Source organism: Gymnoscopelus braueri, assembly GCF_963280865.1.
Source record: "Gymnoscopelus braueri genome assembly, chromosome: 11".
In the NCBI taxonomy this organism is placed as follows: Eukaryota; Metazoa; Chordata; class Actinopteri; order Myctophiformes; family Myctophidae; genus Gymnoscopelus; species Gymnoscopelus braueri.
In genome coordinates this window covers 51696330-51721658 of record NC_137613.1, presented here as the reverse complement: position 1 = coordinate 51721658, position 25329 = coordinate 51696330, and the positions used below count along the sequence as shown (strand labels likewise).

At 42.0% G+C, this 25329-nt stretch overlaps 1 protein-coding gene across 4 annotated transcripts in view; it reads right to left on the bottom strand.

Annotated features, from left to right (window-relative positions):
- Window positions 1–401: 401 nt before the first annotated feature.
- The window catches only part of phactr4a (phosphatase and actin regulator 4a), a 95318-nt gene continuing 70390 nt past the window's right edge, over window positions 402–25329 (bottom strand). For 3 of the 4 annotated variants that reach the window (XM_080442827.1, XM_080442826.1, XM_080442825.1), the window contains 10 exons: window positions 22464–22601; window positions 19426–19793; window positions 16520–16758; window positions 15504–15781; window positions 12732–12894; window positions 11998–12053; window positions 8201–8262; window positions 6788–6925; window positions 3765–3841; window positions 402–1476 (listed from right to left, as the gene is read on the bottom strand). In XM_080442827.1, coding sequence (XP_080298953.1) covers window positions 1461–1476; window positions 3765–3841; window positions 6788–6925; window positions 8201–8262; window positions 11998–12053; window positions 12732–12894; window positions 15504–15781; window positions 16520–16758; window positions 19426–19793; window positions 22464–22601 — 1535 coding nt within the window. In that variant the 3' untranslated portion in view covers window positions 402–1460. The remainder of the gene's footprint in view (window positions 1477–3764; window positions 3842–6787; window positions 6926–8200; window positions 8263–11997; window positions 12054–12731; window positions 12895–15503; window positions 15782–16519; window positions 16759–19425; window positions 19794–22463; window positions 22602–25329) is intronic. The other variant, XM_080442828.1, reaches the window with a different exon arrangement.

Here is a 25329-nt window from a genome sequence, read left to right as displayed (position 1 = left end):
ATAAATCGCCTATAAACAGTGTGAAATATGCAGTACCAATATGATCACATATAAACAATGTGAAATAACAGTAATATGGTCTCATTTCAGAGAAGTCGTGTCCGATATTAACCACGCGAGCCCTATATACTCCCATCGAACGACGAACGGCGAAAGCAGCCTGAAAACAAGCTCACAAGCTTGTAGATCGGCTGTTTTTCTCTCGCTCGCTCGCCATTTCCGAAAGCTTTCTAAAAGGCCTTAACGCGGTTCGAGTACCACCGATGCTAAACCGAAGAATTACCTCAACCAATATCTCGTGCATGATCCGATTCTCGAGTGTACAAAAATATATTTATATATGGTATATCCTGTTAAAACAGAAAAACAAAAAAAAGGCAGGGAAAGGCCTCGTCTGAACGTTTGTTTTTTTCTTTCGTCCTCGGTGAGAAGACAGAAGAACGAGAAGAAAGAAGACATAACTGAGGAGGACAGCGTCTGAGCCATCAATCTCCATCACATTGATTATAGGCTCTGTGCACAGCAACCATATTGGAAAAACGTTGGGCCCCTTCCTTACTTCCTTCACAGGTGTTAATAATGGTACTAATGAAGGCTCCGTTCCATTTAGTGTGGCGCAGCGGTTCTCAAAACTTAATTTCAAGGACCTCCATAACTCTGAGTGTACAAATGGAACCTTACGGGTCCATTTGGTTCCATTTGTACACTCTCAGAGTTACACCCCCGTAAGGGGCCATTTGGAACCCCTTCAAGGAACCCTGAGAGTGTTTCCAGTGAGCCAACGTGCACGATACCAGCACCCTGACTCTGTTTGACCAGAATGGAACAGAGCCTTCATTAGTATCATTGGTAACACCTGTGAAGGAAGTTAAGGAAGAGGCCCAATTTCTTTCCAATATGGCTGCTGTGCATAGAGCCTATTGCCCTGGCGGTCTTGTCCATTCCGTCTCTCTCTCGCGACAAAAACGGGGACATTTTCAGAGGACCGTGGAATCAATGCCTCCCCACCCTCACAGTGTGTTGGCACAGGACAGGACACACCCCCCTCCAGTTATGGCCAAAGGTCAAAAATACAGTGTTTACAACCAACAGAAAAAACACCCTCCAACGTTTTTTTGGCCTACAGTCTGGAACTCGTATACAGTGCAGTACCGCAAGCCGGACGGGATTTTGTTTTTCTTAAATATTATTAGCCGACATGTTGGGTCCGTTGCAGTGGTTCCACATTCAGTGTTTTCAGCAGTAGTTATTTTCGCCCCTCGGCTAGAGTCAGTCAGGTTGCAGGCCATGATGCAGTAGTGGGACTGTCAGTACCTGGTTCTCTCTATCTCTCTCTCACTCTCTCTCTCTCTCTCTCTGTCATATTGAAGAGATATTCCCCTCCTCGGCGCCCCTGTTTCGTCATCAACTGTTGCTCTCCAGTGTTTTAAGTGCTGCTTCTGTGAGTTCTGTGTCCACAGCTACGGTCTGTGAAATCTGGTAGCAAAAGACAATGGAGAAAAAAGAAAAAAAAAGTGAAAAGTTGTTAACCCATTAAGACTGGGAAACTTTGGCTATTCAAAAAAATAGCAGATATACAAGCTCATAGCTTCTGCTATTTTTAGAAAAATCTGGAAAATTTGTGCAAATCTTTGTATATATATTTTTTTAAAGCGAGCATTTGTAACTCAAATCTTTGCTTCTGGGGGATTCTACAAATGTCTTCTAAATCCTAACAGTTTTTTGAAAAAAACGTATGTTGCTATAATCAGTGGTTCTCAAGGACCACCCAAAATGATATGTATTTGGCCGCGGACCCCCCCATCTCAAATTATTTTGTTCCAGGGACCCCCCAGAAGCAAAGATTTGAGTTAAAAATGTTCGCTTTAAAAAATACATATTCAAAGATTTGCACAAATTCGCACGATTAAAACAAAAAAAAAGCAGATCTACAAGCTCATAGCGCGGCACCCGGTGCCGCGCTATGAGCTTGTAGATCTGCTATTTTTTAATAGCCAAAGCATAAAATAGCCAAAGCATAAAATAATGGTTAAAGTGGTTACGCAGCTGCGTTCCTGGTTTTAATGGGATAGTCTGGCCTTGGCAGACAGGCTTTGCGTCATCCACACAGCGAGACGCAGCGAGGCCTCGCAAGGACTGATACTTTAACGTACTGAAAACAAAACAAACAATAAAGCATGGCTGACAAGGCCTGAACGTCGTCAATCGTGGAACTTTATTTAATGTTTTAGGGGTGAAATGAATCATGAAATACAGAAACTTAATAATACATAAATAAAACACTTTAGGGAATCAAATAATGGGTTTTAGAAACATGGCCATGTGATAAAATAAAACAAGTATTCCCTGTGACTGCACGTACAAACAAGGAAGTTGTGGTACAAATGAACAACCCCTAAAAGGTACAAAAACTAAAACAAACATTTTTGCTTAAAAGGATCCCTGGCTAATAAGCCAAATATGCCTTAATACATTATAATTGCCTTCTATAATTAATATAAAAAAAATAAAACACCTTAAATATTTTAGAAACAGCTAATCTGTCACTCAATAGGGCCAATGCCCGTCGCAAGTTGACGATGTCATTTGTCCATGTGTGGTCGCGAACAGCGTTTTCCCAGTGACTTGCAGGCAAGGGGGCGCAGTCAGGGCGCAGTCAGGGCACAGAAGTCAAGGCACAGACGGCTTGTTGACGGACAACGGATGGCCACGCCAGCTACTATGCATCCCAGAAATATATAGCTTATAAGGATTTGTAATGTAAGGAATTTGTAGTTTGTAAGGAAGTGTAAATATGGCAACTCATTTAGATGTAGGCCTACGTAGGTTTATGGTTTCCCAAGGACTATAGCCGTTTCACTCATGAAACAATTTCTCTTTCATAATCATACCAGATAATCCCCTACAACAAAACACAAAGAGAGTAAAAAAACAAAACGTTTCAGTCATTCAGTCCGACTTCACTGTAGCCTATAGTAGCCTTTTCATAAATGATATTTGTACTTCGTGAAAAGTTTTGTCGTGAAAGTTTATAATATTTAGAGAAGTTTCAAATACAAAAGTAGTAGTAGTAGTTGTGAATCAGCAAACTTGACAGTTTAGACTGAATGTTTCCTTTATCCTCATCTTGCGCTAATGCACGCAACTGTTTCGCCAGGTTTTATTTTTGTTGTTTCTCATAAGCGTGCATCCGTTGTCCGTCAACAACACAGCCGTCTGAGCCTTGACTTCTGTAACCTGACTGCTCCCCACCCGGCCCCCCGCCCCCCTTGCCTGCAAGTCACTGGGAAAACGCTGTTCGCTGTGTGGTCTAGCCCTATGGAATTTATGGAAAAAAAAACATATTTAAAATATTGAATTTGATGCTCATATTAACCTTAGGAAGTATTACGTTATTTTTTTTTGCACATGCATTCCATAAATTCCATAGGGCTAGACCATACATGGACAAATGAAGACGGGCATTGCCCCTAATAGGGGCATTGCCCCTATTGAGTGAAAGATAACTGTTTCTAAAATATAAAAAAAATAGTCGATCTACAAGCTTGCAATTAGTCTTAATGCAACGACTTAGAACGTTCTGGGTTCCTAGAATTCGGGGTTAGAACTACCTCTTGAGCAGGGACCAAATTAGGTTCTGAAAGCCTTATGTGAAACCCAGCCGTAGCGTATGGAAACACATCCAGAAGCTGTGAAATACGTGAACACAAACAACACGGTTCAACTTAAGTTCTTTCGGTGTAAAAGAGCCATACGACACTGACCTGGTGTAGATCCTGCTCTCCTCGTGAACCTCCATCTCCGAACTCTTGAACTCGTTCAGCTCCTTGCGGATGGCAGCCTGACAGAGGACATTAATAAGGCATTGAATTTAATTCAGTGTGAATTAATGATTCATCAACAATTTGAATTGATGCGACTTTACATGGGCATAAACAAATATATTACGCCCAAAATAAAAAGTATGGGCCAGTGTGTGTAGGCGAAGGGTGAAGGGCTTTTGGCTCTGTGTTGTTAAGAGTTTGATAGATTTAATACTTTATTAGTCAAACATGGAAACAGCACGTGGTACAGTAAGACATTAAGGCTAAAAGGATAACACAAAAAAAAACGTCCTGGGGACTTGTTTTCAGAGGCCCTTTGATGTGTGTTACAAATTTGTGACACTCACTGTCATTACCAAAGCAATCCTTTTCCTGAAAAGCAATTGTTTCGGTTTCTGGCCGACAGCCACGATTTGCAACCTTAACCTCTCCCTCTCTCTCTCTCTCTCTCTCTCTTAACCCATTTAGACCGGGAACGCATCTGTGTCATTTCAAGATTTTAACCACTTTAACCATTTTCTTATACTTTGGCTATTTTTAGAAAAAATATGAAGTTTTGCAATTCTTTGAAAAGTGACCAAAAAAGGCAGGGAAAGGCCTCGTCTGAACTTTTTTTTTCACCCTCGGTGGTAAGACAGAAGAACGAGAAGAAAGAAGACATAACTGAGGAGGACAGCGTCTGAGCCGTCAATCTCCATCACATTGATTATAGGCTCTATGCATAGCAGCCATATTGAAAAAATGTTGGGCCCCTTCCTTTCTTCCTTCACAGGTGTTAACAATGGTACTAATGAAGGCTCTGTTCCATTTAGTGTAGCGCAGCGGTTCTCAAAACCTAATTTCAAGGACCTCCATAACTCTGAGTGTACAAATGGAACTGAGAGTGAACATTAGTAACTCAAATCTTCTGAATCGCTTTCTAAATCCAGTTTTTTCATATCAAGGACCCCCAAAGTGATATGTATTTGGCCGCGGACCCCCATCTCAAAATATTTTGTTCCAGGGACCCCCAGAATTAAAGATTTGAGTTACAAATGTTCGCTTTAAAAATATATATTCAACGCTTTTCACGATTTTTCAAGTTTTTTCAAAAATAGCAGATCTACAAGTTCATAGCGCGGCATTTGGTGCCGCGCTATGAGCATGTATACTGTATCTGCTATTTTTGAATAGCCAAAGAAATAAAAATAATGCTTTCCCGCTCTTATTGGGTTAAACAAACAAGTGGAAATAAGAGCTCTCACAGAAGCAGTTCTTTCAAAACCTCTTATCAGTAAATCCAGCATACCAGAGCCTATAATATTATCGCTGTCGGGCAGACACCTCGTATCTCCATATTTCAACTTTTACAACTTTCGTTAATTAATGCCCTACTTCAGCATACACGAGTGTCGCACAAAAAGTAAAAAAAATAGTGAAAATAGCCGATCTAAAAGCTCACACGCCTGTGAGCTTGTAGATCGGCTATTTTCACCATTTTAAAATGTTTTTAAAATAATAATAAATGAGGAACGGTTCTGGACATACAAGGTTTCCATAATTTGTGTCGTGTTTCAACATTATAGTCCAACAGGCTTCAGTGGAGCAGGTAATGCCACGGTGTAGAACTCAACAGAGCCATTATTATGCTGCGTTCATTTGACATTCCTGGGATTCTTCATGCCGGCAAAACAACCGCTTAAATCGCATATTTAGTCAGCCTGTGGGCCATGTTTTCCCATTGTAGCCGAACCGGGAGCAGCACTGGCACCTGACGTAGGGGGTTTCTTCCGGGTTGAATGGGAACCATGGCCACGGGCTGACTAATGAGTGATTTAAGCGGCCTTTCACCCCGGAGCTGTATAGCGGAGGAGGGAGAGGTTCGTGATGGGGCTTACTGTCCGACCTGATGGCAAGACACCATTGGACAGTGCACTTTAGTTATGTTTTATGTTGTGTGTATGTCATTGGTTCTCATTGACCCCCAGGGGTCCTTGGGGGGGTTCCAGGGGGTCCCCAGCAAAAATGTGTCAATATAGCATCACAATAACTTTAACCACTTTAACCTTTTATACATTGGCTATTCAAAAATAGCAGATCTACAAGCTTGTAGATCTGCTATTTTTTTGGAAAAATCGTGAACGTTGTGCAAACCTTTGAATGTATATATTTTTTAACACATTGACCGCCGGGCCCGTAGTTCTACGGGCCGTTAAATCCAACGGTTAAGCGCCGATCCCGTAGCCTACGGGCTGTGGTGCTTTTTCCTTTTTTTCGAAAAAACTTTTTTTTTTCAATTTTCTAGGGGGACCATTTTCAGTGTAACACCACCCGAAGTCAACCGGAAGTGCGATCCCGTTTTTTGTTTTCCGTCTGCCTCCATTCTAAGTCGTACACAAAAACCCCTGTAAACCTATGTAGTTTTTCATCCTCGCATTTCCCATGTTAACACAAACGGTCAGAACTCAAACATGGCGGCTCCGTTTGACACGTGGTTTGGACTGGTACACGCAGGGAGATGTCGCCGATGTAAACAGACCGTGTACAGCTCAATCTTAAGGATTTTAACAAGATCTATGGCGACGTGAAAAAAACAAAAAACAACAATAAAACGTTGGCACTGGTGAGTACATTATGAGATTAACGTGTTAAAGCGAACAGTTGTAACTCAGATCTTTGCTTCTGGGGGGTCCCTGGAACAACATATTTTGAGATGGGGGTCCACGGCCAAAAACATATTATTTTGGGGGTCCTTGACATGAAAAAGTTTGAGCACCACTGGTGTACGTTTGCAACTTATCCTGCTGCTTGTCTTGGTTGAGAATCACCACCCTGTGTGTGTGTGTGTGTGTGTGTGTGTGTGTGTGTGTGTGTGTGTGTGTGTGTGTGTGTGTGTGTGTGTGTGTGTGTGTGTGTGTGTGTGTGTGTGTGTGTGTGTGTGTGTGTGTGTGTGTGTGTGTGTGTAGTGGTGTGAGTGGTCTCACCTTGTCGGCGGGTGTGAGCTTGGTCCAGGGCTTGTCGGCGCGTCGGTCGTAGTCGTGAGCGTGGGTGGACTCGACGTACTCGTGGAAACGCAGGATCTTCCTGGCCTGGAGCTCAGCCACCGTCGGCCTTTGAGACAACTGAGGATGAAGATGATAGACGGGACACATTGTTAGAGCTTTAACATAATCGTCGCTTTCGGGCAGAAACCTCTTATCTCCATATTCAAACTTTGTGTTTTTTTTGTAAATTAACGCCCTACTTGATCATACTACAGCGTCACACAAAAGCATCAAAAGTAGCAGATCTACAAGCTCGAAACGCGGCCGAAGCGACGCGTTTCGAGCTTGTGGATCTGCTACTTTTGACGCTTTTGAATTTGATTCCTGAGAAGTTACAGTTTTGGACATACCACAGACAGAGACGATATAAACCAGAATCTAAACCTTTTTTTTAATGCAAAGCAGCCTAACTGAGGCTAGAGTCTCATTCACCCAGGTACGTGTGTGTGTGTGTGTGTGTGTGTGTGTGTGTGTGTGTGTGTGTGTGTGTGTGTGTGTGTATGTATGTGTATTACTATACTTGTGAGGGCAAATTCTCCCTAAGGTATGGTAGCATTTGAGAGATAGACTTTGTAACATTCTGGTCCGGACAAGAGAAATGGCTTTTTTACGGTTAAAAATAAAGATGTGGGGAGTTAAGCGCAATGCTCCACTAGGAGAGCTGGAAAAAATCACACCCAGTGTGAAGTGAGTGGTGCCTTTGATGAGTTCATTATGCGCATGTGCTGCACTCCTGTTTGTGTTTAATTAGTGTAACTGGTTGCATCTTTGTGTTACAACCAGCTGCAGCTGTTGAGGCCAGACACAAACATGTTGAGGCCGTCCGCAAACATACGGACACACACACAAAGTCAGTCCTTGTGAGTGGTTGGCACCGCTCCAAAAAACAACAATATGACGTCATTCAGAGATTCGGTTAGACGGGACCCGATCTAAAATTCTAAAGCTGTTGTAACTATCCGAACCCAGTTCGGCTGTTCCGCATCGTTTCCTCATTTATTCACCCCAGCTTCAAGTTCATTCTGTCAGCACTAGCAGGTGAAAAGCGGTGGTAGTTTGGAAGAGACACGGGCCGACTTCCAGGAGGTACAAACACCTCTGAAAATAGCAGACGTACAAGCTCGTAGAGCTTGTAGATCTGCTATTTTTGAATAGCCAAAGAAATCTAAAATGACACGTTCCCGGTTGGTGGGTTAAGGGTAAAAATGGCAAACAGAAGGGTAAAATGGCATTCATTAACTGTCCTCACGAGTACAGTAAACACGTGTGTGAGAGCATGCGTGCACATGCATTTGTGTGTGTGTGTGTGTGTGTGTGTGTGTGTGTGTGTGTGTGTGTGTGTGTAATCCTGACCTTTCTGGTGAGTCTGCGTTTGATCTCGCATCTCTCCATTCGTCGGTCGTCTTCGTTTTTGGCTGGAGGAGAGAGAAGACATTCCATGAGAGAGAGAAAAAACACACTGCACAGCTTAGTCAGGTTTCTGATGCTCGCATACCAGTGGAGGACAGCAACTAAGTATATTTACTTGAGTACGGTATATTGTGTTAGTATTTTTATTTCATTTGCAAGCTTTCACTTTCACTACAAAAAAATGTTGACTGCACTACATTTCGAAGAAGGGGCACTTAGGACCTAAACTTACAAAAATCTATTATGAAATAACCACTTAAGCCCCATTTCAAATATACTGTAGTGATCAACAAGCTCACAATATTTCACGTGCAACACGTTGTGAGGTTGTAGATATTTAACTATTTTTTATCATTTCTGAACATCTGACTTTTTTTTTGTTGCATTGATATTAAAAAAGAAAACGTAATTTGCACTTTTGCACACGAGTATTTACTCGAGTATATACTTTGTCCACCACTGTTGCATACCATGGTGGCGTAGTAACATGAGTGCTTTTAAATCAGCCTGTGTTCTCTCTCTCTCTCTCTCCCACAAGGCCTTGCTTTGTCTCAACGCATCGCACCGGCGTTTTGACCCAGTGCTTTGAGGACAACGTGAGACAGCACAGTGATAAAATGGTGAAGATGGAATTTTTGCTTTTATTATTTTGATGATCGACTCCCAACTCGGCATCGAAAACTTCATGACCTGTAGTCTAACTACATAAAGTGACAGTAACACTCTATAAAGTGATATATCATCGCTCTCGAGCAAAAACCTTGAATTTCCAAAACTGTTATTTTTCTGGAAATGTTGGAAAAAAGTTAAGTGTTAATCCTCCTATAAAGCTCTGTGAGCGAGTCCCCAAAAACTCTTCTGCCCGGTTCTCCTCAGTGGCTGGAGCAATTGATCTGCATTTGCACACAGCCATTGACCATTACCATGTGCACGGAACACCGAAGCCCGTTTTTCGCTATCACCAAATGTCAGCTGTTTATTAGCCTTTTTGTGTTCGCTGGGTCCCGGGTTGCCAAATCATGGGTGTGACACAAGCGCCGGTGTTGCCACATCCGTGAAACAAGCGGACCATCCATGAAACAAGCGGACCATGACGCACTTTGGGTGCTCATATCCCCCGACGGGTATGGTCTAGTACTTATAATTGACCACTTTCATGTTTAATTATTTTCAAAAATACCAATAATAGCAAACACACTAAAGGTGTAGTCGCTATTTTGGAAGTGGTAACTTATTTTTGACACCCTCTATTCTTTTCTGAAATGAGGCCTCTGTTCAATGGTTCACAGAATGACTGCGTACCAAGCAACACCTTCCATGTTCTCAACTGTTCTGAAACAGACCACAAGGGGGCATAATGGAGTCCACATGAACCACTTTCAACTTGTCATCCCTATTTTGGTCATCATAGGCACAAATATAAAGTTTTAAACAGCAAAAATAGCCAATCAACAAGCTCACAACGCAATGTGTAGCCTGTAGAATCTGATTTTTTTGTTGTTGTTTTTTAAATAGGGCTTAAGTGGTTAATATTATTCCTGTAAGACACACTAAAGCTTGGCTCACACTACACGGATTGTAATATCTTTAATTATTTTTGAAATCTTGGTGCATCACACACTACTGAAGACTATCATATTATCTTCTCTCTAGATTAGTAAATTATTCTTCTGCAGTTTTTTTACATTGTATTCTGATGTACTTTTAATGTGTTTCCTTAAGACCTGGAACACATCTGTGTCATTTTTAGATTTCTTTAGGCTATTCAAACATATAATATATATAAAAAATATATAAACGCTCGTAGCGCGGCACCGAGTGCCGCGCTAAGAGCTTGTAGGTCTGCTATTTTTGAAAAATCGTGATCATTTTTGCAAATCTTTGAATATATATGTATTTTTTAAAGCGTTAGGATTTAGAAAACATTTCTTTCATCGGCCTCAGGTCTTAATGGGTTAATATATTATGTGGCGCAATTAACAGGGTGTTTCAATCGGTCCTCACGTCAAAACTCCTCTCTTTCACTGAACGTCTGTCTACTTGTACACTCGTCTCTCTCTCTCTCTCTCTCGGTTCCACTAAGTCAGTAGTGACATAATCATCCAGATAAGCGCGGCCCCCCATCATGTGAGTAGATCTGGGGGTTCGAGATTGGATGCTTGAACCGCTCACTATAAAAGGATCATTCTGGGCAGATCATCGCTTACGATCAGCCTCGGAATGGGGAAAGACCCGCCTCCACACTGTCAGGAGGGGTGTTTCCGAACCTAAAAATCTCCCCGATTCTGCTGTTGTGTGAGCGCAGCTTAAAGGGATAGTTCACCCCCAAAATGGCTTTTTTTCTATCGATTAGTCACCCCATGGAGCCTTGAATTAATGTATGTTTTTTAGTTTTGATCACATTCCTAAGCCAATAATTTGATGATGGCAGCTGTTCCGGTAGGAGACACAAAGAGTCTCCTTTGTGTCTCCTACTGGAACCGCTGCCTACCGGTCCGATGGTCATGAAATTATTGGCTTATAAATGCGACAAAAACAAAACAAATATCCATGAATTCAAGTCTCCATGGGGTGACTAATCGATAGAAAAAAAGTTTCGTTTTGGGTGAACTATCCCTTCACAATTTGAAATAAACAAAAACATGACGTGGTTTGTAACATAACGAGAAAAAAGAAAAGAAAATAAATCTAACCAAAGCACTGAAATAAATGATGAGATTGTGATTCCAGTGAGCTTTCAAAAGTGTTTGGCCTTGCTGTGCAGAGGAATCCAAACTCAAAAATAGACAAGACATGAAATGACTTAGGTGCCGTTTACACGAGGACCGTCTCTACAGAAAACGGCAAAATAAAGTATCAGATGTGCCGTCCGTTTAGACTACAACGGTGTTATCAGGGGTTGAAAACGCAACAAAGTGAAACCACCTTCCAGGGTGGAGAACTTTGAAAACGCTGCGCCTCGCGTCTCCGTGTAAACATGCAAAAACGGTGTTAACCAGTGTTGCCAGATTCTGCGAGAGAAATAAGCAACCAAGTTTATGAAAACTCAAAAGAAGCGACTTGGCTACGGCTATTTTAAAATAGCAGATCTACGAGCTCACAACGCATTGCGATGCAACGTGGTGTGAGCTTGTAGATCTGCTATTTTCAAAAAAGAAAGAAGAAAAAATAATCTTGAGAAAATAAAAAGAGGTCATTCTGGAACATTTTTGAAACATGTTAACAATATTAACAACACAAATCTTGTATGGGGGTCCCTGACACAAAATATTTGCAGAAGGGGGGGGGGTTTGTGGTCAAATACATAATTTGACATTAAGATGTTTAAGAACCACTGGTTTAAACAACATTAGGAAACAAGTCCAAATAAGCAACTACACTTTAGAAACAAGCCTAAAGTCGCTTATAATAAGTGGACATGGCATCCAAACAAACAGCTGATAGAAAGAAGACACGTCACCGCCACCTAGCCACCTGGCATGCACACTACAGCGTTAGAACTCAGTGGAGCGTCTCCATGTAGATGCAAAATAAAAAGTGAAGACGCTACGGCACTTTGTCGTTTTCTGTTCTGATCGTCCTCGTCTAAACGTAGCCTTAGTAAGCCAGGGGAGAGAGAGGAGACCAATATATATCGGCTCAACCAATGTATCAGCATTTGCATCAGCAAATATGTACTTCACCACCGATATTGATAAATGGGTTCTAGTAAGACATGGAGGGTTGATAGAAGCTCTTACATGGAATGATGTTTCTCTGCTCCAACTCTTGTGTCGTCGGTCTCTGACTCAACCTCCTTAAAAACACAAGGAACACACACACACACACAAAGTTCAGCATCACAACCAACCAGCGGTGTAAAGTAACTACGTAAATTTACTCAAGTACTGTACTTAAGTACAATTTTGAGGTGTTTTTACTTTACTGGAGTATTTCCAATTTTCTGTACTTTTACTTCTACTCCACTACATTTCAGAGGCAAATATTTTACTTTTGCTTCACTACAATTATTTGAAAACTTTAGGTATTAGTTATTATTACAAAACATACACTACAGCCCTATAAACATTTAGACTTGTAGATCTGCCATTTTCAATAGATTTTATACATTTGAAAACTTGTGAAATGGGACAATCTGCACAATGAGTACATTCTACTTTTTTTTTTTAACTCAAGTAAATTTTGAATTCCGGACTTTTACTTGTAACAGAGTATTTCTGCATTGCAGTATTGATCCTTTTACTTAAATAAAACATTTGACAACTTTTTCCACCACTACAAACCAACGTTAAATTAACAGAACAAAATTAACTAAATTAGATTACATTCGGCCTGGTATTATGGGTGGTTGTGACGTCACCGCCAAAGAACTCTGACAACTAAAAAAACGAATTCAAACTAAACGGAAATAGACACAAAGTGAGAAACCCCAGACAGGATGTTGGGTTAACACTCAGGATGTGTTTTTTTTTACCGTGACAGTGCGGTGCCAATCTTGCTCCTGACGGCCAGCCACTGCTCTCTGCTCTGCCAGCTCGTGCCTTCCTCCTGGCTGTCGTGGTCACGCTGTTCCCGCTCCTCTCGCTCCAGCTTCAGTGCCAACGTGTCCTTCCTCTTTATACGGCTGGCGAGACCACCTGTCACACACACAATTTACAATTTAAGCATTTAGCTAGCGGACACTCTTTAACCGGAGCGACTTACAGTAAGCAAGGTAAACGCATACATCAAATGCAGAGAGACAGTGTTGTAAGAGCCATAACGAGCTTAGGTCATGATGACCTGATTCTGCTTTGTTTGTTTGTGATTGGTGCTCTTTTGTTTGCCGCTTAGTCATTTGTGCTGTTCTGTTTGAGTTGTGTCAGAAGAAGCTAAAGTTGAAACTAGGTATCACAGGAAAACCAAGAGCCTCGCATCAGTCTAAATCTTTAGCCTTTTCTTAGTGTTTTTCCTAATAAAGTAGATTTTCTTTTGTTTTCTACCCACACCCCCCATGTAAAGCATCTTTGGGTACTTGCCCAGATGGACAAACTCGCACCTTGACATGAACACAAAATTACACACATTTATTGATAGCCCAAGTGCAGGACATGGAACCCCATGCTAAGTAATTAAACCCCTCTTTCTTGTCTTAACATTGCTGAATGTAACGTGCAAGTTCTTAGCGTCCATACAATCGATTATTTGCATTGCAAAACGATTTTACATCGATACAAGTCACGCAACACGATATGTTGCTTTTTACACGTCGTTGTAGTAAATCGGGGCCTCTTCCTTACTTCCTTCACAGGTCTTACCAATCCTACATATAATTTGAGTAACCTCTGTCGGTCTGTCTTGGTGTCTTGGTGTCTTGGGTCGTCTGTGCCCCAAACTGCGCATGTGTCGTTGCCAGGTTTCGCGCGCGAAACAAGCAGCAAGGTCTATGAAAACAAGGCCAAACGAAACCTACAAGCAACAAGGTCTATGAAAAGAAGGCCAAACGCAGCGCTTTCACACATATACCTTGCCTCTTGGAAAACAGCCGACCGACAAGCTCACAACGCGTCCCCACACCCACCTGCACTTTCACAACCAACGCCAAAACACACTACCACCAATATGGCCCCTAAACCGCTTACAATAGAACAACATGGCAACACCGTGCTTCTACACCATAGACCCCACCCACTCTCGCCAGAGAGCCACATTTCGTGGCTGCCTCCGTGGTGTGTGTGTGGGTGGGGGGGAGATGATCGCACCACAACTTCGGTCCGCGGCCGTGTATGCGTGGACACGCACGTGCGCATGCACGTTGGGGAGGCACGTGTCATAATGTACATTATTTGTGTTTGCGCGACGCCCGTGTGTGTGTGTTGGCGACGGCCGACGGGGAACGGCTCCGCCTGTTAGATCTTTATATGCGCGGGTGTTTGTGGGTCTTCTGTTCCTCCACGACGGGATGTGCGTGTGTGTGTGTACACACTACACCATTGGTTCTCAAAGTGGGGTCCGGGGTTCCATTTGTACACTCTCACAGTTAAATTAACATACATTTTACCATATAAACTGGGGTCCAAGGGATAGAAATGCCATTAAATGGGGGTCCGTAGCCCTAATGCATGTCAAACTGGGGGTCCTTCAAATTAAAATGGTTGACATTCACTGCTAGAGCCGTAAAAAAATCTTCTCTTATGGGGGTCCCTCGCATATCTTTTCAAATGGGGGTCCGCGGGCTAACAACTGTCTATTTGGGGGTCCTTGCCATGAAAAAGTTTGAGAACCACTGCACTACACAGTACTAACTCACTTTCGATCCCTGATAAACTGTCTGTTCTCACCGCATAAGCCAAACTGCACACTTTGGGTGCTCATATCCCCCTACGGGTATGGTCTAGTGACACTAATTAAGGGTCTGTTCTGTTTAATGTAGCACAGCGGTTCTCAAACTTTTTTTTTATTTCAAGGACCCCCATAACTCAAGAGTTATACACCCATAAGGGGCCATTTGGAACCCCCTCAAGGAACAAAGAGGGGTCCCTGGACCACACTTTGAGACCCACTGGTGTAGCAGAGTGTTTCCAGTGAGCCAACATGCACAATAATCAGCACCCGGACTCTGTTTGACCAGAATGGAACAGAGCCTTCATTAGCATCATTGGTAACACCTGTGAAGGAAGGAAGTAAGGAAGCTGCCTAATTTCTTTCCAATATGGCTGCTGTGCATAGAGCCTATTCAAAATCGATACAATGGCTGTATCGTTACCTTTAACACTACCACCGCCAAGCCCGTAGCCTAATTTTCTATACGGAACATTTCATTGTAACACCACCGGAAACGGAATTATTCTGGATCACGTTTTGCCGATCCCGTTCGCCTCCATTCTAAAGCGCACACTGAAACGCCATTTTCTTCGATTGTAGTTTTTCTCCTCGCTGATCACTGTTTAACATAAACCGTTCTAACTACAACATGGCGGCTCCGTTTGACACGTGGTTTGGACTGGTAGACGCAGGGAGATCTCCGCGATGTATACAAACAGTGCACAGCTCAATCTTAAGGACTTTAACGAGGTCTATGGCGACGTGAAAAAAACTAAAAACAACAATAAAACGTTGGCACTGGTGAGTACATTATGAGATTAACCTCTGGCGGTCAATGTGTTAACTGTTCCAAATTACGGTTTTGTAACTCTGAGAGCGTACAAATGGAACCAAATGGACCCGGAAGGGTCCAGAGTTATGGGGGTCCTTGACATCGACTTACTGGTGGGTACATCCTCCTCCTCGTCTTCATCATCATCGTCTCTGTACAGGATGGGTCCGTCGGAGTCGGTCTCCTCCCCTTCCTCCTCGTCGTCTTCCTCGCTGTCCCCGGGCCCCCCGTGGCCCTCTGGGATGACGCTGACCCGGGGGTCCTCCGCCAGACCCCTGCGGCTGCGCGGCTCCAGCGGACCCCCGCCTCGGTACGGCGCCTCGGCCCTGGGCGGGTGGGGGTGGAGCTTCCGTAACTCCTCCTCCATGTCAAAGTCGTCGTCTTCTTGCCTGGAGGAGAGAGAGGCACACATATTATTAAACTATTAAAGGAATATTAATCAAGTGTTATTTACTGCAGGGGTTCTTAAAGGTTTTATGACATACATTTTCTTTTTTTGGTTTTGTTTTATGACCTCAATCACACCCAAAAAACCTGAGCTTTGAACATTCAGTGGACTTTCTGTGGTCTGGGGTTTTCAGAATAATTAGGCTAAAAAAGTGCTGGGATTGGCGGCTGGACTTTGACGTCATAGCCCATTAATCAATTTTTTTTACTTTACTTGAGTATTTCCAATACCTTTACTTCTACTCCGTCTCCACTACATCTCAGAGGCAAATATTGTACTTTTACTCCACTATAATTATTTGAAAACTTTAGTTACTAGTTACTTTGTAGATTTTGATCATTATTACAACACATACATTAACCACTTCAGCCCTACCCTGTACATTTCAGCCATTTGAAAATAGCTGATCTACAAGCTCACAATGTGTCGCATTTCATTGTGAGCTTGTAGATCTGCTATTTTCAAAAGTTTTTTTTTTGTACTTTTACTTTTACTTTTAGTCAATTCTGAATTGAATTCAAGTCAATTCCGGACTTTTACTTGTAACAGAGTATTTCTACATTGCAGTATTGATACTTTTACTTATAGTATTTCTACATTGCAGTATCGATACTTTTACTTGAGTAAAGCATTCGAGTAGTTTTTTTCCACCACTGATAATAATCACGTCACAGCTTACAGTCTGAGAGGTTCGATGGTGATGGGCAGGGAGTAGCGGGAGCCTCCTTCGGCCGCCGCCAGGATCTCGATGGGGGACTCGAACAGCATGGAGTGAGCCCTCTGGGAGCCGTCCGGGTTGGGCACGGCCGGGCCGGGGCTGGCCAGGGCCCTCTGGATCCGGATGTGGAGGGGGATGGCGCTGGGGGGCGCGCCGGGGGGCTCCGTGGTCGGGGTGGGGGGGTCCACTTGGACCGAGGCCTGTACACCAAATCAGGAGATTTAGTTTTAGTTGACGATAAGATAATTTGCGATTAATATGATTTAAATTGTGTTTTTGGGGCATTTAACACTAGCATGACTAAGGTTTCATTATCCTCCACACTGCCTGAAAAACGATCATTTTGATCCCCAAATCAGGCTATCCTATTGGCCACTGTCTCCCCTCTGTGCTCCAGACTAGTTCACACTTTCTCCCCCAAACAGTGGGGGGTTCCATTGTCTTCTAAATAGCCATTAACATCTCAATTGCACTCTGCTGAGTCAGTGAGCCCACATAATGTTGTTGTTGTAGGCAGGCAGAAACATTATAAAATAGTAATGTAGTATATATATATATAAAATAGTATTATAAAATGTAATGGTAACTGCAGATTCTGTATGTAAAATCTTTATTAAAAAAAGCGTATAAAACAGCGCAATCTGTAGCGTCACATTAAACTCTTCAGTGAAACATGGAGCCTATATGAACGCTGAAGCCACTGTCTAATTACGTGACTATCTCCATTGTCCAAAACACATGGATACCTCTTGACAAACCAATATTATTATTATTCATAATAATAATATTCACATTATTGTCTGAGCGTAAAGCTCTCATTCTATCAGCTGTCCACGTCGCTGACAAACGCGTCTCCTCTCCTCCTCCCTGTCAGCGCAACAAGTGAACACATCGCTATGTTCCACAAATGTGCTCAATCCTGCGCAAAATATCTGATCTTCAAGCATAAAACAGTTGCTCCGTGACAAGCTGTATGCTTTGTAGATCCTATCTTTTTCCACCGCTTTGCAGTGAAAGGGAAAGTGGAAAATGGGTCGCCAAATTTTGCGAGAGAAGTAAGCAGTCAGGTCTATGAAAATGTTACTGCATGCGTCGTTGTGCCCTGAGAAAACAGTGAGGCATGAATGGGGTTTATAGCCGAGGCTAATTTGCAACCCCAGTCCCTGGTTAGACCTTTCTATATAAATATTTACCTAATAAAAAAACATTTACAAAAGGACATGCATGAAGCTCTGATCTAAAAAAGTATGAAAAGATATTTATATCTGCAAAGTAACTAGTAACTAAAGTTTTCAAATAATTGTAGTGGAGTAAAAGTACAAGATTTGCCTCTGAGCTGTAGTGGAGTAGAAAATTATTACCATTATGATGTAATTATATATATAATTATAATAATAATAATAATAATAATAATAATAATAGAAAGACGTGAAAAACAAGCCCCAAAGTCGCTTATAATAAGCAGACATGGCAACATAGACTCGCTGCTGCGCAGCGAGTCTATGTTGCCTGCGGGGGGTCTGGAGGTGTGAACTGCTCTTCCCTGGGGGAGAGGGGGTGAGAGCGGTCAATTTAGCCGAAATATAACGGCTGGGATGGTATATATGGTATATATTTCATATTTATAATACGTTTCAGAAAAGAAAAAAAAACGGAGAGGATTTGAAACAAATATTTAGGAAAAGTCATGAAAGGGGAACTTTCTCAGAGCTTCATGAGAGCAGATAATCCACTTTAAATTCTCAAAATCGGTCATATTGATGGCTTAGTCACGCAAGTGTTAAAAGGATAGTTCACCCAAAAAATGAATCTATCGATTAGTCACCACATGGACACTTGAATTATTATTATTTAATTTTTTTGTTGCATTCCTAAGCCAATAATTTGATGACCAGCGGACCGGTAGGCATGCGGTTCCGGTAGGAGACACAAAGGAGACTCTTTGTGTCTCCTACCGGAACCGCTGCCGGTCATCAAATTATTGACTTGAGGAATGCGACAAAAACTAAAAAAATATCCATAAATTCAAGTCTCCATGGGGTGACTAATTGATAGAAAAAAAGTCATTTTGGGGGTGAACTATCCCTTTAACGTTGGAACATAATAACAATAACATTTCTGATTTCTGTTTTGACTTTTAGGCTTTGTAAACACAAAATGACAAATGAATGACAAACTGAAATATACAAAAAATAAATGACAATGACCAGTACCTGTAATCCAAATACGTAAGGCCATACGTGTATACATAATTGTATATATATTTTTCCTTTATAGCAGAAAATAGGTGATCTACAAGCTCACAAAGCATCATATCTCAACAATTTGTGAGCTTGTAGATCGTCTGTTAGATGAATTTATACAGACGAATGGAACCAAATCCGAAGATTATGCAAAAGAATGAGTGATTATCTCACATAATAGGCTCTATGCACAGCAGCCATATTGGAAAAACTTTGGGCCCCTTCCTTACTTCCTTCACAGGTGTTAATATTGGTACTAATGAAGGCTCTGTTCCATTTAGTGTAGGAGAGTGGTTCTCAACACTTAATTTCAAGGACCTCCATAACTCTGAGAGTGTAATGGAATCCCGTAAGGGTCCATTTGGTTCCATTTGTACACTCTCAGAGTTACACCCGCGTAAGGGGCCATTTTTGAACCCCCTCAAGGAACCCTGAGAGTGTTTCCAGTGAGCCAACGTGCATAATATCAGCACCCTGACTCTGTTTGACCAGAATAGAACAGAGCCTTCATTAGTATCATTGTTAACACCTGTGAAGGAAATACGGAAGAGGCCCAATTTCTTTCCAATATGGCTGCTGTGCATAGAGCCTATTGCGATTACGTAATAACGGCGACAGACTTACTTGCGCGGCATCAGAGGAGGGGGGGAGGGGCTGAGTCAGCGACTGACCCCTGGGGGGGGACGGGGGGATGTGGGACGGGGGCGAAGGTGAAAGGTCGACGGCCGAGGGGGGAGGCTGGAGGAGGAGTTCGGGTTTCTTCTCCGGCGCTTGTTGGGTCAGAGACGGTAGCGGGGCGGGGGCGTGGTCAGACGACGACGACGACGACGACGACGTGGAGGATTCTGGGGGCGGAGCCACAGCAGACGGGTCCGCGGCGGAGGCGTGGCGCTTCGTGACGGGGGTCATCCTCTTGGGCGGGGTGGGCGGCGAGCGCTTGGCGGGCGCCGCCACCACGATGATGCCACCGCTGCCAGGCTGGGACAGCTCCGCTGTGAAGATCAGGGTTGACATAGTTAATTAAAACTTAATACAATGTTAAATAGTTCTGAGCCTCTCCCTAGGCTGGCAGACAGAGAGTAGTGCCCAGGATTACATAGGCAATTGGCACTGGGTGAAAAAATAGGTCACAAAAATCGTGAAAGAAAACAAAAAGCACTTAATAAAATAACAAGAATTGGATAAAATATATGTATTTAAGCTACACACCAAAAAACACTGTTTATAAAATAAACTAAAACAAACTAAAATCTTAAAGGAAATGTCCTTTGTTTTGGCCTGTCAAAAACTTTCGAGAACATTTTTGCTATGTTTCTGGCCTTGTTCAATCTCGCCCTGGCCCTGACTACCCCATATTACAATAAAAACTAAAACACAAAAAACTAAACTAAAACTTTGCCTTTTCATAAAATACAAAATAAACCAACCTAGCAAAACCGCTTTAAAAAAGTCCCAAAACCAAACTGAAATTGACAACAAAAAGTTAAAAAAAAAAAGAAAAATACATGTTAAAACACAATCTAGTCTATAGAGTACAGAAGTCCTGACGTCACTCGTTCATTCCCTGGGTCGTGGAAGTATTTTCTCTAAGGAGAACAACATTGGGTCATCATCAGAATAGTCTCATACAAGAATTGTGGTCCAAAAATAAACAAACTCTGCGATATTGTCAGGGAAGTGGTTCTGTATCGTTTATGATAGTCAGTCACTCATATTTGATACAGTCTGTTTCTGGGGAAAATGTAACTAATTCGGCGGAAGTAACATTAGCGCTTTCTCACCGTCGGTTGATGCTTCATATCCATATGATGATCATTTGTTTATTTTTGGAACACAGTTCTTATTTGACGCGATATAAAACACGTCAGAATTCAGAATGGGGGGAAAAAATGCGATCGAGGTAGGATGCGTAAATTACGTCAGACTTCAGTGCTCTATAATAACCTTGCTTGTAAAAGATGACCACAAAGCAATAATCAAACCCTTATATTAGATGAAATCTGATTCACTACAAGCAGCAATTACATCAAATGATGAGATAGTGTACAGTATGGACGTTCCAAGATGCTGGAGCTGCAAGAGCGTCAGTAAACATTAGTTAAAAGAGTCACAGTTTGTTGTGGTTTTTAGTTTGAACAAAGCTGAAATGCATGTCATCGTTGTCGTTATCGGGTGGAAACCGTGTATGTCCAAAACTGTTACTAAAAGAATAACCTGTTTTCCAATGGATCCAATGTAGTTATTATTTAATCAGAAGCTCTTTATACTTTTCATTGGTTCAATATGTATGAAACCCACCCAAACACGTAACCACTTTCACTTAACCCCTTAAGACCGGGAACCGAGTGCCGCGCTACGAGCTTGTAGATCTGCTATTTTTTGAAAATGTGTGCAAATTAAAAAATGACTTTAAAAAAAATATATTCAAAGATTTCCACAAATGTTTACTAGCAGCATGTTAAATAGCAGATAAAAAGAAATTGCAGATATACAAGCTCATAGAGCTATGAGCTTGTACATCTGCAATTTATTTTTATATCTGCAAATGTATTTTTTTAATAGCCAAATAAATCTGAAAATGCGTTAATGTTATCAAAAAGAGCAAAAGATGGCAGCTACAAGCTCTTACAAGCTTGTAGAGCTGCTATTTTTGCTCACAAGAGCTTGTAAATCTTCCATTTTGCTTACTTTTGCACATCTTAGGGCATTAATTTATGGAAAACAGAAAACAAAAAGTTGAAATGTGGAAACACAAGATTTCTGTCCAACAGCAAAGATGTTTCAGTGTGTGAATTAGATGGAAAGTTAAGGGTTGGAACGAGAACAAACAAAACAAGCTTCAAACTTATGCAATATTCACAACATATTGTCAACAAGCAAACACCTCTATCGCTCAATGTTGGCAATAATGGCATGTTGACATTAAGAGTGTGGCAGACGTTGTATTATTGAGCAACTGAACTTCTTCTTCCATTAGTTCTTGTACTGTTAAGTGACATGACATGCTCGCTCTAAGCCGTCATGCAACATTGGCGCATTAGTCATTTACAAAATTACACAAAAGCAAACGCACTATTTTGAAATGATAATTAGTCTATGGAAAGCCTTTCTCTGCCAATCCAATGAGGACCGACAAACCGACAAACCAAACCAGACGGACAGGGTCTGTCAAAATGGATGTTAATTCCCATGCAACGTTTTGCAAGTTAGTGGTGTTGCATCATCTTTCTGTGTCATACTCTTATGACATGCAATGCACAAGTATGGGGGGGATGGGGGGCAAAAAATGGAAGCCCCATTCAATCTGGGAACGCATCTGTGTCATTTTAGATTTGTAGCTATAGCCTATAATAACCATTATTTTTATTTTATACCTTGGCTATTAAAAAATAGCAGATCCATAAGCTCATAGCGCGGTACCGAGTGCCGCGCTATGAGCTTGTAGATCTTCTATTTATTATTTAATCGTGAAGATTTTGAATTGAAAGTTTTTGAATAGCCCAAAGTATAAAAAAAATAACGGTTAAAGTGGTTACACAGATGCGTTCCGGGTCTTAATGGTGGTTGATGGTGGTTTGAGGTTGTTAGGTTTGGGTGCGGGACTGCGGGGTGGCACAAACGAGGCACCATGCCGTCTCTCTCTCTCTCTCTCTGGGTGGTACCTGGGCAGGGCTGTGTTGTCGTGTGCCTGTGTCGAAGGTAGACGGGTAGGGACAGGTAGAGGCCCAGTTCGCCTTGGCGACGCCAGCTGGTCCAGTGGCCGGGCTGTCGGCCCTTACAGGCCCTGTTCAGTGTGGAAGCTGCCCAGAGATGAGTTCACAACACTGTCAGGGGTGGGGAGGGAAGGGGAAGGGGAGGGGGTACTGGTGTTGGCTGGGGACGTTACCAGCTATAGGACATGAAGACCACAGGATACTCTCGGGGAAATAGAGTTTGTCTTACATTGTACGCAGTGGTGGGAAAAGTACTCAAATTTTTTACATTTTGGGCGGGAACCCCTATTTGTAACTATACCTTTCAGGACGGGAACCCCTTTTGGGGTTCTTTGTTGCTATGTACAGTATATAGCAACATACATTTTTACAGATTTCTTTTAGGTCAGGATTTAGAAGGCGTTATTAGAATCGGCCTCAGGTCTAAATGGGTTAAGTAAAAGTATCAATACTGCAATGTAGAAATACTCCGTTACAAGTAAAAGTCCGGAATTCAAAAGATTACTTGAGTAAAAGTACAAAAGTATTGGTATCAAAAAGTATATAAAGTACCACCAGTAGAAAGTAGCCCACTCATTTTGCAGAATGTTTCAGTTTAGTGTAAAATATTAAAATGGCAGATCTACAAGCTCACGGCGCATTGTGAGCTTGTAGATCGGCTATTTTCAAATGGCCAAAATGTATATAGGGCTGAAGTGGTTTATGTATGTTTTGTGATAATCAAAATCTACAAAGTAACTAAAGTTTTCACCAAAAAAAAGGACAATAGTTGCCTCTGAGATGTAGTGTAGTAGTAAAAAATAAAGTAAACATTTTGAAAATTGGAAATACTCCAGTAAAGTAAAAGTAAATACAGTACTTGAGTAAATGTACTTAGTTACTTTACACCACTGGTGCCCTGAAGCAGTAACCAAGTTGCAGAGCTAATAGATGCAACTTTTAACTAGTTTGTTCTACATAAAAAAATCCACAGGGTTTTAGCCCTTGGGCTGCAGAACCTCAACCCTCCTTTACATTCTAATGTGGTGTGAACACAACCAGCGGCATACAGTATGTAGACGATTGGAAAACACTTCAAAAACTAAACGTAATCAAATACTGCCCTGCAGAGTCAATACATATTAAACACAGACACATCAGGCTCGGTCGATACGAGCCGAGAGACCAAGGCAGCTGAGGTTCCACAGCTTGCTGCTGAGATTGCAGTGTAACGACACAGAGTGTGTGTGTGTGTGTGTGTGTGTACTGTGTTTGTGTGTCTCTCAGTGGTGGAAGAAGTACTCAAATGTTTTACTTAAGTAAAAGTATCAATACCATCATGTAAAAATACTCTGTTACAACTAAAAGGTCCAGTGTTCAAAATTTACTTGAGTAAAAGTACAAAAGTATTGGCATCAAAATATACTTGAAGTAAAAGTACTACCGCTATAATATTTGAAAATAGCCTAGGTATAAAATAGGGCTTAAGTGGTTAATGTATGTTTTATAAAGTATATTTATATCGGCAAGTAACTAGTAACTACAATTTTCAAATAATTGTAGTGGAGTAAAAGTACAATATTTGCCTCTGAGATGTAGTGGAGTAGAAGTAAAAGTACCTCAAAAAGTACTTGAGTAGATGTACTTAGTTACTTTACACCACTGGGGGGGTGTGTGTGTGTGTGTGTGTGTGTGTGTGTGTGTGTGTGTGTGTGTGTGTGTGTGTGTGTGTGTGTGTGTGTGTGTGTGTGTGTGTGTGTGTGTGTGTAGTCCTAGGAGACCATTACACAAGGCAGAAAAACACAGGTCCTTCCCTGTGGCATCGACAGCATCTCCGAGGCAGTCAGGGAGCCAATGAGCTGCAGAGCTCTCAAGCCAGAGATTTATACGAAGTTGCGCGCCGAAAATAGCCGATCTACAAGCTCGCGACGCGTTGGCGACGCGTTGTGAGCTTGTAGATCGGCTATTTTCAAATTGCCTAGGTATAAAATAGGGCTAAAGTGGTTAATGTATGTTTTATAATAATAATAATAATGTTATAATAATTTATATCTGCAAAGTAACTAAAGCTTTCAAACAATTGTAGTGGAATAAAAATACAATATTTTCTGAGATATAGTGGAGTAAAAGTACAAGTATTGATAATTGGAAATACTCCAGTAAAGTAAAAGTACCAAAACATTTTACAAGTACAGCACTTGAGTAAATGTACTTAGTTACTTTACACCACTGACAGCCTACATATACACATGGGACTGCTGACTGTATCTATGGGAAGGGCACCTGATGACAAATGCTATGGAAATATATGAGCGGCAACAGGAACTGTGTGTGTGGGTGTGTGGGTGTGTGTGTGTGTGTGTGTGTGTGTGTGTGTGTGTGTGTGTGTGTGTGTGTGTGTGTGTGTGTGTGTGTGTGTGTGTGTGTGTGTGTGTGTGTGTGTGTGTGTGTGTGTGTGTGTGTGTGTGTGTGTGTGTGTGTGGGGGGGGGGTCGGGTTTCACTGAGCGCGCACGAGGAGAGCGCACAAGGATGTAAACAAGGACACCAGGGAGGGGGGGGGGTTTAAAGGGCACACACACACAACACTGTTTCAGCCAATCACGGTTCATTTCATACGCGGTGAAGTGACTCATGAGCTGGGGCGAGGAGAGGTGCCAACGCTGCACAAAACACTGTTTGAGACAAGCCAGAGCATGTCTGTCTGTCTGTCTGTCTGTCTGTCTGTCTGTCTGTCTGTCCCTCTCTCATTCTCTGCTCTCTCTCCGTCTGTCTGTCTGTCTGTCTGTCTGTCTCTGTATCAGTCTCTCTCTCTCACTCTGACGAATACTTCACCAC